This window comes from Molossus molossus, unplaced genomic scaffold (assembly GCF_014108415.1).
Source record: "Molossus molossus isolate mMolMol1 unplaced genomic scaffold, mMolMol1.p scaffold_m16_p_13, whole genome shotgun sequence".
Taxonomy (NCBI): domain Eukaryota; kingdom Metazoa; phylum Chordata; class Mammalia; order Chiroptera; family Molossidae; genus Molossus; species Molossus molossus.
The window spans coordinates 55,354,318-55,370,905 of record NW_023425348.1 but is presented as its reverse complement, the minus strand read 5'-3'; the positions used below and the strand labels follow the sequence as shown (position 1 = coordinate 55,370,905).

The 16,588-nt window shown below is 55.1% G+C and overlaps 1 protein-coding gene across 1 annotated transcript in view; it reads right to left on the bottom strand.

Annotated features, from left to right (window-relative positions):
- MICAL2 (microtubule associated monooxygenase, calponin and LIM domain containing 2) overlaps positions 1-16,588 on the bottom strand; it is a 199,070-nt gene that overhangs the window by 45,367 nt on the left and 137,115 nt on the right. The window contains exons 26-28 of the mRNA XM_036258877.1: positions 8,757-8,937; positions 7,164-7,345; positions 2,333-2,407 (exon numbers count right to left, since the gene is read on the bottom strand). Of these exons, the coding sequence (XP_036114770.1) occupies positions 2,333-2,407; positions 7,164-7,345; positions 8,757-8,937 (438 nt within the window). The remainder of the gene's footprint in view (positions 1-2,332; positions 2,408-7,163; positions 7,346-8,756; positions 8,938-16,588) is intronic.

Here is a 16,588-nt window from a genome sequence, read left to right as displayed (position 1 = left end):
TCTGCTGCTGCTTCAGAGGAGTTAAAGAAGTAACATGAGATAAAGAGACTGCCCAGTGTAGGAGGCAAAAGCTACATGCAGGCCAAATAGTCATTCTGTCTCCTCTCCCCTCCCCATGCGCACAAATGGTGTCGAATACAGACATCGCTGAACTGCTGACCCGTTCCAGAGGGGGCTGCACACCCGTGTGGACTCGGTGAGTCTCCATTCACCAACTCAGACCCTTCTCTGCTGGCCCTTCCTTTTCATTAAAACCTGGCATGGCCCAGCAGGGCTGCCCTGCCCTGTGCTGCTGGCCCTTCAGCTTCCTTTGTGCAAAGGGGGCGATGAGCCTGGATTACAGCCCCACATCCCGTCTGGACCCTCTGGCAACGGTGACCTTTCCCCTTGATCCTAGAGATCATTCTGGTGAACATGGCCAGCTGTGGGAGGGTGCCGAGGGCAACCACACAGAACCAGCTCTTTGGGGGCAGGGAATGGACAGGGGAGAAAGCACAGGACCAGTCTTGCTCATTGGGGTTTCCTTTTGGGTAAAATGAAAGTGACCAAGAAGATGACTCTAGTGGTTTTCAGCTCTGAGGAATTTTAAAAAGACTGGGACTGCAGGGCGCAGCTTCCCAGAATTTTGAGCTCAGGCAATGACTCAAATCCTCCCAAAGTCTTGGAGCGCCCTCTAGGGGTCATAGCCTAAATAGTCCTGAACCCTTGTGTTTCATTTGTTTCTGCTCTCAGTCCAGTCGCTTTCTTCCCTGGTGTGTCCATTCATTTGTACACTCTTCATTTATAAGTTCATTCATTTATTCAGCAAGGAAGGACTTCATGCCTCTTTTGGGATAGGCCCATGCTAAGCACTAGCCCCAAAGAAATAGTATGAACTCAAGGCCTGCCCTCAAATCAGCTTTTACCAATACCAGATACTCCTGGGATCACTAAAGGCAGGGCTGAGATCTCAGGCTCATCACAGAACCATGCTGCTGGGTACCAGTTCCCCTGTCTGTGCCTCCGTCAGCAGCCTGGCCCCGCGGTGACGGCCCCCACCAGACTCCCTGCTCTCAGGCCAGAGGGGAACTTCGTGAGGGCGAGGACAGGCTCCCCAGCACTGGTGGCCTCAGTACAGTTGACTACAAGCCCTGGGGTAGAATCTGCACCCAAACGGACCCACCCATGGAAGCAGAGGTCCCATGGTGGGGGAGGGGCTGCGGTGAGTTGGCTGGTGCAAAGTAAACATTGATGTTGAGTAAACATTAATTGGCTCCTTCTCCTCACCCTCATCGCCTGGGGCTGTAAGTTGATTCAAGACTTATTTTAGGTTGTCTCAGGTGAAGTGCCCTGCCCAGATGGGCAGCCCTGATCCAGCTCCGGAGGCACCCATGTCCCAGCCTGACCCGGGTGAGAGAGGCTGCGGTCCAGGGGTTGCCGGGAGAATGACTCACGGGCCAGGAGTCATCGCTGACTCAGAAGGAAGGAGTCAACCAGATTAGCGCTATGTTCCAACTACAACAACACTTCTTTTTTAGAAACCCGTGTCTAACCCAGAGCTTTCCAGGCTTCATCTCTCCTAGAGCAAGGCCTGGAGAGGCTGTGTAGGGGCAGGAAGCGGTGGAAGGCAGCGATGGATTGAGACTTGGAAGAGTCGCTGCCCCTCTGTCAGGCTCAGAGAGGGACTCCCTGCTCTGTAATAGCTGCACCTGGAATGTGGGCAGACCTGGGATGCGGGGCAACTGTGTGTGGTCACTGCGCCCCCTGGTGGGAGCATGCTGCCTTGGTATCCACAGAAGGACCTGGTCCTCACCTACCCCCGCTTTTCCATGGGATTCAAGGATCACAGCCTGCTCAGAAAAAGGAGCAGGGCAGTGTGTATTTGTGTATTTGTGCATCTGTGCACACTTGCTTGCAAACATGCATGTGTGTATGTGTGTGGCTCCCTTCATTGCTTTGCCCATAACCGCATTAAGTTAAGCTGATGCTCCCAGCCCAACCCCAGGGTACGGAATCAAAACGTACAGTGACCCTGGGCCTCAGTTTCCTCATTGGTATTTCAAAGAGCTTGGAGCTGATGCGATAAGTCCCCCTCCAAATGTAACTGAGTCCTAAGGCGCTATGATTCTGGAGTGGGGAGCTGAGGGGGGAGGGAAGGTCCCAAATCCCCCAGGAAATGCTTCCTCTCGTCAGCAGCGGAAATAAGGTCAACCTAATATTTCTTTCCCTGCCCCTCACGTCCAGAAGGCAGGTCGGGAGGCCATGTCAGGAATGAGAACAGCTGCCCTGAGAATTAACCAGGGAAGCGTGCCGCCCGAAAGCCCACCCCCGCCCCCCGGAGTTCATGACTCACTCGGCTGGAATTTTCTTCTCCAGCTCTGGTATTTGCTGGGAGTCGGGGACTGGAAGCTGTTGGCCCGTTGCAGAGCTGTAGTGAGAAACAGAAAGGGGCAGGGAAGGTGGGGAGGGAGAAAGAGTCTGTTAAACATGTAGAAAAAACAGGGAGTTTTCTCCTATGGTCCATCTACCAAAAGTTAGTTGGCTAATGATCATAACTGACTGAACCCCTTCCTTCCCTCGGACGGCACCTTCCTGTCCCACAGCACACACCCCCAGTTCCCACTCAGTCATTCATCAAACACTCACTGAGACCCTGCTATGGGACAGGACTGCCACCTTTCAGAAAGTGCCTCAAATTATGAGCCAGCATTCTAAACTGTCCATCACTAATAAGTATATTTAATATGTGTACACGGTTATATGCCTACATGTATACACATATACATACACGCCCCCCCCCCACACACACACACACTGGTTTTTAGCAGAGCAGTTCTTCAAAGCTGAAGTCTCACATCAGTGTCCATATCGGTACTAAAGACGGAGCCGCTGTCATTGAAACCTGGGAGCTGCAGGAAGCTCTAGTCTCTCCCCCCTCCCCTCAGAGCCCCGAAATCCGTGGGGACCAGTTTTAACCGAACCTCTGGACAGTCCATTGCCATGAACATCCTCTTGGCCTTGGCTGCAATGGAGACGTTTGCAGGAGGCTGTGAGTGGGCACGGGGGACCTTCTGCCCAGCAGGGCCTTGAGGAATAGCCGAGAAAAGGAACATCACAGGCAGAAGAAGATTCCCACACTGGGCACAGATGTGGCCTCAGGCTTCAGGTCCCTGTGGCGGTTCCATCACAGTCTTGACAGAAAGAATGGGGGTGATTCATGTCTGAATGCTCACCCAGGTGGGACCAGCGGCGTGGAAGGAAGAAAGGCCACGGGAGTGACTGGGTGTGGGGAGAGTGCAGGGACGGCCTGAAGCAGGCCTCTCGGAATCCGAGGCCCAGCTGGCACTGCCCTCTCTCTCTGTCGCGAGTCCTGGATTCCACCCAGCTCCCTGCCGGCTCAGAGCTGGGTGTCAGCTTGCCAGCCAGGATGTGCAGCACAGGTGTCAGCCACAGCCCGGGGGCTTCCTTCCCTCGGGACAAGATCCTTCGGCCCTTCAGCTTCTCGGCACCCCTCCCTCCCTTACTGCATCTGGAGAGGACTTGAGCCTGCTCTGGACGGCGGGTCACCACCCCACAGGCCTGTTTTCATAGTCACACCCATGGGTTTGAGGGGAGCCTGTGTGGACAGGCGCAGGGTGCAGTCTGCCCGTCTCCCCAACACAGGATGCACAGTCTGCCTTCGATCTTGGTCTACTTCCTCCCACCAAGTGCAGGTCAGGGCTTTCCAGACTGGCTTCCCCGCACAAGGAGCAAGGCAGCCTCAGGGCCGCCAGCCTGCCGGCCCAAGTCAACTCATCATAGCTCATGGAGAAACTACTCAGCATGGAAGAGGGCTTAAGGCTCTTGCTGCTTCTCCTTAGCTTCAACTCTGTGGAATGGAGCTTATGAGAAATGGCTCAAGTTCACGAGAGATTTTCCCACCGCCTGTGTGTACAGGGCACACACGTACACATTTTACCACAGTAGAGTGGGTCATGTTGAGCAGAGTACAGCAGGGCTGTTCCCTTCTTTTTACCTTATGTGTTATTCCTATTTATTTAACGTATTCATATATATTTTAAGGGAGTGCTTTTGTAGATCTTAGACCGTAGGCATTGTGCCATAGGACTGATGATGCCATTTTATTGATACAAACTAGCAGTGTCCTCCATGGGCCACTGGGCCATCCTATTATCAAATTACAGGATGAACGACAACAACAAAAAAAGGGTTAAGACCAAATTTTCTAAATCAGAGTGATTTGGGGGCAGAGTGTCCTCCTTACTGTAGGAGGGTTATGTCCAGGAGCTCAGTGTACAGCTCGATCATGGCATGGCTTAGACGGGCATCTGTGCAACTTCTCCAGCCCGCAGGCCTGGGGAAGCCGCTCTTCTGCGCTTCCCACAGGGCTGGACTCGCCCACCCCCCGGCACAGAGGCATCTGGGGGCTGCGTGAAATGCAAAGCATTGGCCCCACCCTAGACCCACCAATTCCCAACCTCTGGGGGTGGGAGGGCAGAAATGTGCCTTTCAAACAAGGTCGGTGAGGATCACGAAACTAGGTGTTTCAGGGGAGCAGTACTGAGCGTTTTCTGTGGCCGCGATAACGCAGGGCTTGAGGTCTGTTTCACACCTTCATCTCGGGTGTGGTCTATGCTAAAGACCTTTGAGGAGGTGATAGGTTCCTTGATGAGCTGAGGTGGTCCCAGATTGTGGTGAAATGCACAAAACGTAAAAATGGCCATTGTTGTCATGGTAAGTGTCCCGTTCAGTAGTGCTGTGCAATCATCCCCACCACCCACCTCCAGAACGTTTCCCTCATCCCAAACTGAAGCTCTACCCCTTGAACAGCTCCCCACCCACCTCTTCCCCTGGCCTCTGGTAAGCGACATTCTACTTTCTGTCTCCATGAACTTGACTATTCTTGACACCTCACAGAGGTGGAAATCACACAATACTTGTCTTTTTGTGCCTGGCTTATTTCACTTAGCATAATGACTTCAAGACTCATTCACACTGTAGCATGTTCTTCGGGCTGAATGACATTTCACTGTGTGGCTACAGCACAGTTTGCTTATCCGATCACCTGCTGATGGACAGTCGGGTCGGCTCTCCCTTTTGGCGGCTGTGAATGCTGCTGCTATGAGCAGCACTGCACACACACCAGGATTCTTTTGAAAGCAATAGCTCGGTCTTGTCCAGCATTTTCTTGGCTTGTCTCTGAACCGCCCATCCAGGTGATTCACAAAGCTTCCAACACCCACAGCATGATGTCAACCCTACATTATCTGCTAACGTGACGGACACCAACCAGCCACAGTGTGTGGACCATGCCAGAGACTATCCGTATGGAGTGGTTTGCCTTCCAACGATCCCAACCAGGGTGGGTGAAGTTAAAAGGGACAGATGATTGCTCGAAAGTCATGCGGTCTGTCCACTTCGGTCTACTCTGTGTGGTGTTCTGGAATGAAACTGGACCGTCAGAAGCAAAATGCGTTGGCCACAGTGCCTTGTTCTCTCAACCCAACTCTGGGAGAACGGCTCCTGTCAGGTCCTGTTTTGGGGTCACGCCCTCGCCTGCTGGCAAGGGACGCCGCCGAGGGCTACAGCCTCGGGAGAGCCGCGGCTGCGTACTTCCCAGAGCCCCTGCTCGAGACGCGATCGGATGCCTCTCTCAGCATCGTCCATTTGTCAGGAGCTGAAACATTTCTCACGAGTGAAGCGTTGGAGGCAGAGGGTCCTGCCACTGCAAACCAACACACATTTCCCCTCACGGACAAGGAGGATAAAAACGGTCTGTTTCCCTTTTAATTCAGGCTGCCAGGAAATTCAGAATTGAATTTAGGATTCCCTGAGAGCACCTGTCCAGGCTACGACCATCCTCTCCGGGGGCTCTACCTCCTCAGCTGGTTTGTTGACCCTGATCATGAGGCTGTCTTCCACGTATGCAGACAGACAGCTTTGTTTTACGTCTTTCTCATAAATTGCCCCAACCCCCTAGCAACTGAGGAGGGAGGAGAAAAGGAGGCAAAGAAGGAAAGGCAGGCCAGCTTCGTGTTCTGAGTGAGGAGGCTGGAGCCGCCAGTCCCTTTGCTCACCTGTAAACCGAGACGGAGGGCCCACCTAGGCCTGGCAGCCCCTGGAGAGAGGCAGGCTGCGCCCAGCACCGCACTGTCCCTCCGCAGGTGCTAACCCTTCCTGGATAGCACCACACATGGCACTTAGCAAAGGTGTCCTTTGTAGAAGCAGGCTCACAGGGGAGGGTCAATTTAGAACTCCCAAGATTTTGGCCTCAGCCTTGGTCTTCCTGGTCCACCACTTTCATGGTGGTTCCTGGGAAACCACCCCCCAGGAGAACTTTCTAGGTTCCAGTGTCAATTCCGCTCTGGCCCACCAGAGGGCAGTGCAGGACAAGCTGAGCTTCCGCTCTCAGGGACGGCCTGGCCATTGGTCCTGCTGGAGGCATTTCTATTCACCTGTTCCTCCCACGCTCATTGCTGCTGACAAGTCAAAACACCCGTTCAAGGCCACCTGTATTAAACAAGCTGCTTCTAAGGGCAGCTTCCTCTGGTAGAGAGGCACCCAGCATCGGGCCAGGTACTAACTGGGAGACCTCAGAAAAACAGTCCGTTTGCTCACCTGTAAATTGGGCTTCACAGGACTTACCTTGAGGGTCCTGGGAGGATGAATGGGCATGTGTGGGAAAAGCCCGGCCCATTCCAGGTACTCCGTGAAAGTGTGTTTTTATTAGATCAGTGGTTTTACTGCATCCCACAAGCCCTGAGCCCTGGCAATGGCCCCGGGCGCTGTCTGGGGCACATGAGGTCCAGTAGCAGCTGAGCCCACCTCTCCCGTGTGGTGGGCTATGGAATGCCAGAGGGGCCCCAAGGAGATACAAAGGAGCAGACTACTCCAGGCAGGAGGGTCCTGGGCCACCTTATCTCTGCCTGCCTGTGACACACAATGACAGGCAGGCCCCTGCCAGCTTCCTATTTGAGATTCCAATGCTTCCCATGAAGGCAGTGGTGGGCCTGGGTCACCCCCAATTGCACCCCAGCCACCTAGTCCCAGCCTCACTGCCTCTGAGCCTGCAGGTCATATCTCCTGTCACCTGGTCCTCCATGAGTCAAAACTGGGGCTCTGTGCTCCTTCCCCACACCCCAGGACCAAGCAAGCCTGTCCCTGCAGGCAGGCTCTCTGCTCACCATGCAGAGCTCGGGGCCCCTCAGGGCACTGTCCGGAGGCTGCCCTGGTCAGGGGCTCCCTCAGGGAGCTGTGGCGGGTGAGGGGCTTCGGTAGGGGTGCGGGTTCCGGCCGCTGGGGTCTCTCCTCACAGGGCTCCGCACCGGAGGCCTCGCTGCTGCCGCAGTTCAGCTCAGCTTCAGAGCTGGAAGGAGGAAGAGAATGTGGGTGACCAAGGAGCCCTGCCAGTCACCCCCAAACCCACACTGTCCTACCTACCACTGCCTCCAGAAGACTGGGTTCTCGGCTGCATAACTGTGACCCCCCAAATTCATATGAAGTCCTAACCCCTAGTACCTCAGATTGTGACTGCATTTAGAGATAGGGTCTTTAAAAGGGTAATTACATTAGAATGAGGTCATTAGGGTGGGTCTTAGTTCAATATGACTGGTGTCCTTGTAAGAGGAGGAAACTAGGACAGACAGCCATTGTAGGAAAATGTCACGTGGCCACGAAGCTCACCTTCGACATACAACCTAAGGACAGGAGCCTGGAACAGATCCCCTTACACCCGCAGAGCCGCCCTGCCAGCACCCTGACCTCGGACCCAGCCTCCGGACCGAGGCAGCTCATCTCTGCCCGTTAAGCCTCCAGTGGTGCTCCCAGCAGCCTTAGCGAGCGCGCCCCGGCGTGGATCAGCGCAGGAGGCAGACGCCCAGCCCTGGGCAGTGGAGCACTGGTGTGGAGGCTGGTCCTCTGCCTGCACCCACCCCTGCGCATGACCTGTGAGCTCTCTGGGCAATGAGCTCCTCACAGGAGCCTGGTCCTAAACCTTCAAGCATTAATTCTGCTTGCCCCGCTTGCGGGCGGTGGGGGAGTGGCAGTATTTACGCGGGTCTGAAATGACCAGCAGGAATGCAAAAGGCAGAGACGGGGAAGCAGGTGTCCTGAGGCTCCAGGACAGGCGAGAAAGCGCAAAGCCGGCCAGACCGTGCGTCTCAGTCAGTGTGTGCACTCTCTCTGCATACATACCTCCAGTGTGCTGCTGTTTGGTCCCTGCCCCGTGTCCATTTGGTGGACTGTCCATCAGACTGGCCAAGCCCATCAACCCTGGCACCCCAGTCCTGTTCACCAGTTAGCCCCAGAGGGGGGCATGTGACATTGGAGGCCTACCTCGAAGTCTTGGCACAGGGGACGTGCATTTATGCGTATGGGCTGTGGCCCTCAGTGGCCGCGCATGGAGACCCCTCTCTGAGCACTGCTGTGACCCAGCGTGCAGGCAGCAGGAGCCCGCGCGTGGGGACCCCTCTCTGAGCACTGCTATGACCCAGCGCGCAGGCAGGCAGGAGGGCAGCTGTTTGAGTCTCTGCTCCAACCTCGCCCATCAGAGGAACCAGTCTGTTACTTAAGCCAGTCTGAGTTCTACACAGTTTACACGTGAATTCTTTGATCTTCCAACTCCCTAGGACACGGGAGCTACGATGGCCCCGTTTCACAGATGAGGAAATGGAGGCACAGAGAGGTCATACTGCAAGTAAGCAGAGAGAAGACCAGCTTCTGAATACTGTCCCCCTTCCCAACCCACGCTGTCCCCCCCTACAGTGGCCTGGGCATACCTGCTGTCGTCGCTGGTGACCAGCACACACACAGCCAGCACGTCCTGCCCAGCTGCGTCCTCCCCGGGGCTGATCCTCACGGAGGTCCACTCAGAGGGCAGGGGAGAGGTGGCTCTACCTTCCACAGCACCAGGCTCTGGCTCCGGGACACTCTTGGGCTTCTTGGGGGAGGTCGGCTCATCTGCTGAGAAGAGAAGAGGGTCTAGAGAGACGGTGGGCACGGGCAGCCCTGCAGGCACCTGCTCTGCCCACAGAGGCCTGGGCAGGCTGCTGGCAGGGGCTGGAGTGCGCCCTGGTTCCTCACTCCCTCCCTGGCAGCCCACAGCACTGGAGTAGGTGGGGTCTGCCGCCCTGCCCAGCTGACATGAGACTCAACCAGGAGGCCTGCTTTGACCAGGGGAAACCAGTGGATGCAGTGTGACAGGTGGCTGTTGGAATGCTGCTCGCCTCCACTCAGGCCTGCTGGTTTTCCGTAAGAGCTTGTCCCAGGTAACCACTGCCTCTTCCGCCTTGGTCCCTGGTTGCAGGCACACGGAACAGATCTGGAGCCAACCTACAGCCCGGAGCCTGGCCAATTCCATGAGAGCCCAGGCCACCCTTGTACCTGCACCCTGAGCAGGGCCACCCAGCCAACCCACAGACCTACGGACAAGAAAAAGATGCTACAAGCCACTCAGGGTTTGGAGGCTTGTTGCACAGAATGACTGTAGCAGAGACCTGACTCTTTGCTAGGCTTATAGCTGAGTACAGGTACGTGTACTTGTGAGCTGCATGTACAAATACGTATTTAGTCAGCAGATGCTACTGATTCAGGCCAGTGTTGGAGGGCCGGAGAGGAGTCAGCCACGGTCTCTGCATTCAAGGCTCTCTTCACGGGGGAGAAGAGGCATATTCACGAATATCTACGTTATAAGGTAGACCATCTAACAGTGAAGCCGACACAAGGAGGAAGGGGAGGGAGATCTGACTTCCAGGAAGTTAGTGCTTTGTTGAAGGCACCATTTGAGCCAGGCTGGAGGACAGTAGGAGCTGAACCCGGAGGAGAGGTGGGTGCTGCAGGGGGCGGACTTCTGTGAGCAGAAGCAAGGGGAAGCACTTCCTGCAGGGAACAGGTGTGGCTGGAGGGCAGGGAGTAAAAGGAACCGGTGGGAAGGGATGGCACTGACGTCCACCCCGAGGGCCTCAGAGGGCAAGGCAGAGCCCCCTTGACTGTGAGCAGCCCCTGCAGGCCTGGAAGAGAGGGACGCACCGAGCCAGCTCTGCATCACAGACAGACTGCCCTGGCTGCAGGACCCAGGAGAGGGGACCAGTGAGCAGCCCTACAGGTCGAGAACGTGCAGCTGGAGAAGAGGAGAGTGTGTGTGTGGGGTGGGGTCCGCGAGCAGCCTGGCAGGACAGGGCAGCTGCAGGCAGAGGTGACCTGCACCAGGCGGCGGTGGCACCAGGCCTTCGGCCCCCACACCCCAGGAGCCAGCCAACCGTGCACGGGACATCCCACGGGTCTGCTTCTCCCCTCCTCCTCCCGGACAGTTCTGACTTTGCCAGCAGGGCTGAGGCGTGGGACAGGGTGAGGGCTCAGGGTGGCATCCTGGGCCTTTGGAGGGGTGGGGACAGGCCTGACTGATGATCCCTCAGCACCACAGGGTCGGCCGGCCCGCATCTGTCACAGTGGAGCCCAGACATCAGTGGAGGGGTGGGAGAAGGTGGCACTAGAAGACTGAGGGGAAGAAGCTGATGCTCCCTCTGATCACCACGTTTCCCAGGCAAAAGGCCCCCAAGGGGGGCATGCTCTTCCTCTCCTGCCCCAAGGCCCAGCCCACAGCGTGTCTCTGGGGTTCAGTGCCGCTCCTCAAGCGTGCACTTCTAGGCACCCCTTTTGTTCCCGGTGGACCCGTCCACATGCACACCCCGGGAGTGCAGGGCACTAGTGCCGGGGACGGAGGTCATCAGATGGCAATGGGCAGCCACACTGGCGCACTGTCCGGTGCCCACGGGCCTCCCGCATCCTGGCAGCCTGAAGGGACAGGGTGCTCATCTCCATCTCGTGAGTGGAGGAACACAGGAGTGGGAGTCCAGAGAGTAACCTAGCCAGGGCCACCCAGGGAGCCAGCTGGACCGCCCCTGCGGGGACGCGGAGCAGCCCCAGGTGAGGGACCAGGGTGTGCGCCTCTGTGCCGCCGCCCCAGGCCCGGCTGCTCTTTGTCACGGACTGTGCCTTAAGTTGTCTGTGGTCATAGGGGAATCGGTGCTCCCGTGGGGCTGGGAGCGGCCCGGGTAGGGGTACCTGGGGGTGGGCTAGAACAGTCCCACACCTCTGGGCCAGCTGCCCCGGCCCCCCAGAGGGAAGCGAGGCTCAGGGCTGAGCACCGCCCCTCTCGGAGCTCGCCAGCCGCCTGCTCCCTGGGGAAAGGTGAGACCCAGAGGCAGAGCCAGGCAGTGTCCGATGTCTGTCCTGGCTCTCCACTCCCAGCTGCCATGTCCTGAGTCCCTTCCCCGCACGGCCGCTGCTGCAGAGTCAGGGTGACGACCCTTGTCCTGGTTCTGCTGGTGAAATTGTTTCTACCCAGCTCAGGGACCCTCCCACTCTCCCCCAGAGCCCAAGGAGACAACCTGTTCTCCTGTGTAGTAACCCCATTTTACAGATTAGGAAACTGAAGATCATGCCCCTTGGAAGGCAAAATAGAAGCAAAATCCAAGCTCCTTTCTCCCAATCAGCCAGAGGGCTCTGCGGAGGTAGCAGACAGACAGTGTCATCGTTCTGTTCAGGTTCCCCCTCCTGAGCCACGAGCCAACGCCAGCAGGACCTCCCCCAGCCCAAGTCGACTGCAGGTGCCTCGGTCTGAGGTCCAGGCCAGAAGGCAGAGCCGGCCATTCCTTTATGAATTCTACAAATATGTACTGAGGGCCTACTGTGTGCCAAGCACTGTACCACCTGTTGGGGTGATGAGTGGTCAAAAGAACCAAAGACCCCTGCCCTGGGGGAGTGTATGTTCTAGCAAGGGGAAACTATGAGCACACAATACACACAATCCGTACGTGAATTACGTAATAGGCTGGAGGGGATAAATGCTATGAAAAAAATCATCTCGTCAGGAAAAGGGGATCAGGAGAGCTGGGGCTGCAGGCTGCAGTGTTGAAGGAGCTCCCGCTGGGAGGGAGAGGTGGGAACAGGGGTTTGACTGAAGGGCAGGGTCAGCCGTCTGGATGCTGGGGAAGGGCATTCCGGGCACAGGGAACAGGCTGTGCAAAGGCCGTCAGATAGAGAGGAGCCCGGTGTGGCGGGGACGCAGAGACAGGAGGAGAGCAGGTCCGAGTCCCAGGAGCCAGACCATATTGGGCTAAGGCCATCGCAAAACGAAGTCCTGCTGGCAGGTGTCAGGAGGGACGGGGGCTCCAGTGCTGAGGCTGGGTGTCTGAAGGGAGGTTGGGAGATCAGAAAACTAGAGACAAATAGATGTTGTCTCCCAGACTGTACTGAGACCCCCATTTAGCTCCCAACCTGAAGACGCCCTGTCCGGTGCTCTGAGCCCCTGCTGACCTAGAAAGCCTGCCTCAGGACACTGCCCACTGCACGGAGCCAGGAAAGCACTGCCCAGATCTCCGAGAGCCCCCGCTGCCCCGCGTGCCCCTCAGGCATGCTCACCCACGCTGCCGGCACAGAGCCTGGATTGCTGAGTCAGCACGAAGGGCTGCAGTCAAAGTCCAGGGCTCTTCCCAAGCGCCAAGCCCGTCCCAGGAGCACCTGCCTCCTGGCCTGGGCCCACGGGACGCTCTGTTCCCTTACAGTTGAAAATCCGGCTCTAGACCAGCTCCCTGCTCTCAGTGAGCTTCTTCAACGTCAGCACCAGCTTCAAGGTTGCCATGAAGAGGCGAAGAGTTTACGAGATGCCCCACAGGAAGTGCTCGCCCCGTGCCTGGTGCGAGGAAGCGCTCGTCAACCACAGCTGTCCCCAGGGCCGGAGGAGCAGCAGTTGCTTCTTTTACTTATTTCAGGGATTAAAGAAAAAGCTGTGTGCCCTGGCCAGTTTGGCTCAGTGGTTAGAGCGTCGGCCTGTGGTCCGGAGAGACCCGGGTTCGGTTCCCGCTAAGGGCATGTACTTCGGTTGCAGTTTGTCCCCGGCCCTGGTTGGTCGTGCGGGTGGCAGCCACTCGATGTGTCCCTTTCACATCGATGTTTCTCACTCTCTCTCCCTTCCTCTCTCTCCCTCCCACTCTATCTGTACAAAAAATGGAAAAATATCCTCGGGTGAGGATAAAAAAAAAAAAAAGAAAAAGCTGTGAACATGAGTGAGTTCGCAGCAATAAAGGAGAACAGCCCACCCACTCTGCTCGACCCCCTCACGCCACTTACTATTCTGGCTGCACGGAGATCTGCTTCTTCTGCGGATTCTTTCCTGAGGCCCAGTCCCCTGGGCGGGGTTCCGGGCCAAGGTCAGAGGCCTCTGATGGATCGCATAATTGTTGCCATATTGCTTTCCAGAAGGGACTGTCCTCATGTACTTGTCCTCAATCTAGTTGCTAAGTTCATACATTTTTTTTCTTTTAAAATCTATTTTTTTTCTTTACCAGTTCAACGGGTAAAGCATAATCTGTTCACATTCTTCTTGTAAATACTTGCTTTTTCTTTTTAGCATTTACTTTTTAATTTGCTTGAGCATGAGCTGTCAATGCATGGTCTTTGCCCATTTATCACTGTTTTTTGTTTTTTTTTAATCCTTACCTGAGGACATTTTTCCACTTTTTGTTCAGACAGAGTGGGAGGGGGAGAGAGAGAGAGAAACATCGAAGTGAAAGGGACACATCAAATGGCTGCCACCCGCATGATCCAACCAGGGCCGGGGACAAACTGCAACAGAGGTGCGTGCCCTTAGTGGGAACCGAACCCGGGTCTCTCCGGACCACAGGCCGACACTCTAACCGCTGAGCCAAACCGGCCAGGGCTATCACTGGGTTTTTAATCAGCAAATATTAACTGATCAATGACAACTGTGCCAGGTGCTTTGCACGAACGTTTTAAATGCTGTGCCAGTGCACTTCTGTAATCACATCTAATTCAGACTCTCTTCTCCTTCTGACGGCCCTATTAAACATTTTTATTTTTATTGTTATATCCTGAGTTTTAAAAATGGACATTCCGATTTATGTCATGTTTTTCCTATGTCACTTTTTCTGCCCGAGGTTTCAAAGTTTAGAGAGTTACCACCCCGAGATCTAATCAACATTCAGATCTATTATTTTACAGTTTTAATTTTAAGTCTTTAATGTTTCAGGGATAAAGAATACTCTACTAAGCACTTATGTAAAATGTAACATGCAAAACAAAAACTCCCCCAAGCAAAAACACTACTTAGATAGGTGTGCCCACCTGAACTACGCTACATAAGCTGCTCTCCTGGGGAACCCTCGGAGACTTGGACGTGCTAATAAATCTGCGGGTGAGGGAGGACTGGCGTGACCAATCAACATTTCTCTAACTTTGTGCCCATGGAGCCCTTTATTCACAAAGCACTTCTTGGAGCTAGTGTTGCACTGCCCACTTTGGAAAATGGTGCTTTAACCCAACATCAAATAACAATATCAAAGCCAAGCCCTGGATGGTTTGGCTCAGCAATTTGAGTGTCAGCCCATGGACCAAAGTGTTGTGGGTTTGATTCCCGGTCAGGGGCATGTACCTCGGTTGCAGGTTAGATCCGCAGCCCAGGTCAGGGTCATTGGGGAGGCAACCAATTGATGTGTGTATCTCTCTCTCCCTCTCTTCCTCCCTCTCTTGCACTCTATCTAAAAATCAACAGAAAAATATCCTCAGGTGAAGATTAATAATAATATATATATATATATGCCAAACTATGTGCTCCGAGAGTGAGGACCTGGTCAGCTGCATTTCCTGCTACATTCCCAGCTCACCGCAGATGCTCAGTATTAGCTGAGTAAACGAAGGAGTGCATGTAAAAATGCACGAAACAAACCAAGTCTAGTATACAGTACCAGACACATACGTTCCGAGATGCGGGGGAGGTTGGGACTCTGTGTGGTTCGCTGCTACGTTGCTAGGGCCTAGAGGACGCCTGGAGCATGCTAGGCAGTCAACAAATACTTGACCAGATAAATGAATAAAGGACTGAGTGACTTGCCCAACCCAGCTCCTGACTTCAGTCCCTAACACCTTTCTTTCATGGGAGGAAAGGGGATCTCACGTTGGTCATAACCCCAGGCAGCTCTGAAGGCAGGTGTCTGCAGCTGGGCTGAGAGGCCCAGGGCCCCCAGAAACCCCCCTTTGGAGGTCAAAGGGCCCTCGTGAAGTTCACAGATGAGTTTTTAACGCCAGTGTCAGCAGCTCAGCTACACTCAGCCTGGCAAGGGAGGCATCCCCGCCCAGGGGGCGCTGAGGACCAGACTTCCAAAGGCAAGTGGGACTCCAAACCCTCCCTTTAAGGACAGCCTAGATGGTACCAGGGCCTGTCACGGAGCTGTCCTCGGAATTTCCCTGTGAGCAGAGCCTCGCAGCCTAAGACCCCGAGTCACTGAGTCTTTGGGGGCAGGACAGGTCTCCTAGGGTCACAGAAGGCTCTTCGTCTGGATGAGCACACCTGCCTTGTTCACTGCTGTCCGGAAACCGATGCCCGGTGCTTCCTCCTGGCCTTTCACCCATCACTCCGCTGAACCAGCATAACACTTCCAAGAGCAACCTCTGCTATGTAGGAACCTAGATGAGTATACAGCTCCTCAGTAAAGCGCTCCTGCAGGTCCATGGCCTGGCGTCTGCGGCAATGTGCCAGCAGCTGTGAAGACAGCCTGCCCCTCCTGGCTGAGGGGACACGGACCCTACCGGCTACGCCCAGCATTGAGAGCAGAAAGTACCATGAGTTTTCAAGAGAGAGATCCCAAAGCCTGGCCCAGGAGCATTGGGGACTTTTTCCAAATATTACCCTCGGGTAATATTTACGTTCAGAGTGCCCAGCGCAGCCCCAGAGAATCCCACGTCACCACGAGTGCAGGTCCCGCCAGCAGTTTAGGGAAGACTGGCCCCTAAACTAACGCCTGGGTTTCAGGTCTGAGCAGCTTCCAATGCAAAGAAGAGAGGAAACAATGAGCTTTATAAAGAACCATATTTATTTTCATTTACAGCATCAAATACCATAAATAAAGCTAAACATTGTTTGCTGTGTGCAAAATACAGGGTTCCATGTGGCACTGTAAATGATTGCTAAAGGTCACAAACATGCATTGCGATGAGATGGGGGGGGGGCTAGCTAAAGAGGAGACTGAGGGGGAGGAGGGCACTCTTTGGTTGACATTCTATAAAGGAAGGGAGACTCTGTAAGAGAAGATAAGACAAGAGCAATGACTTCGCCCTGGCTAGGATCTGCACCGATGCGGTGAGTGATGCAGCATGCGGGGCCGTGCAGCCAGGCCCAGAGGTCAGCGGGGCTCTGGGCCGCATGCAGGACAGACCCACTGCAGCCTGAACTGTGAGGCCTGGCCTACGGTAGTGCCGCTGTTCTTGGCGAGGTGTTTCTCTTTAAAAGCCCTTTGAATATCCTGCTGCTCCAGGTAATGAGTCAGCAGGGAAGGTGTGCTTGGAGCAGAGCCATGGGGGTATTGAAATTGGCCGCTCCAGGAGTGGGGATGAACTGACTCATTCCCAAAGCCATTGCTGGCCTGTGACATGACTGCTCTAGTTGAGGCTGCTGCCTCACCCGAGGCTTCGTGAGCCAAGAGAACACTAAGAAGAGCCTCGGCGAAACCTGTGGGTCTATGGCATAGGCTGCAGCAGGGGAAGGAGTTGCTAGGAAAATTGTGATGACATGTTCACAGTTCAGAGCATGGACCGA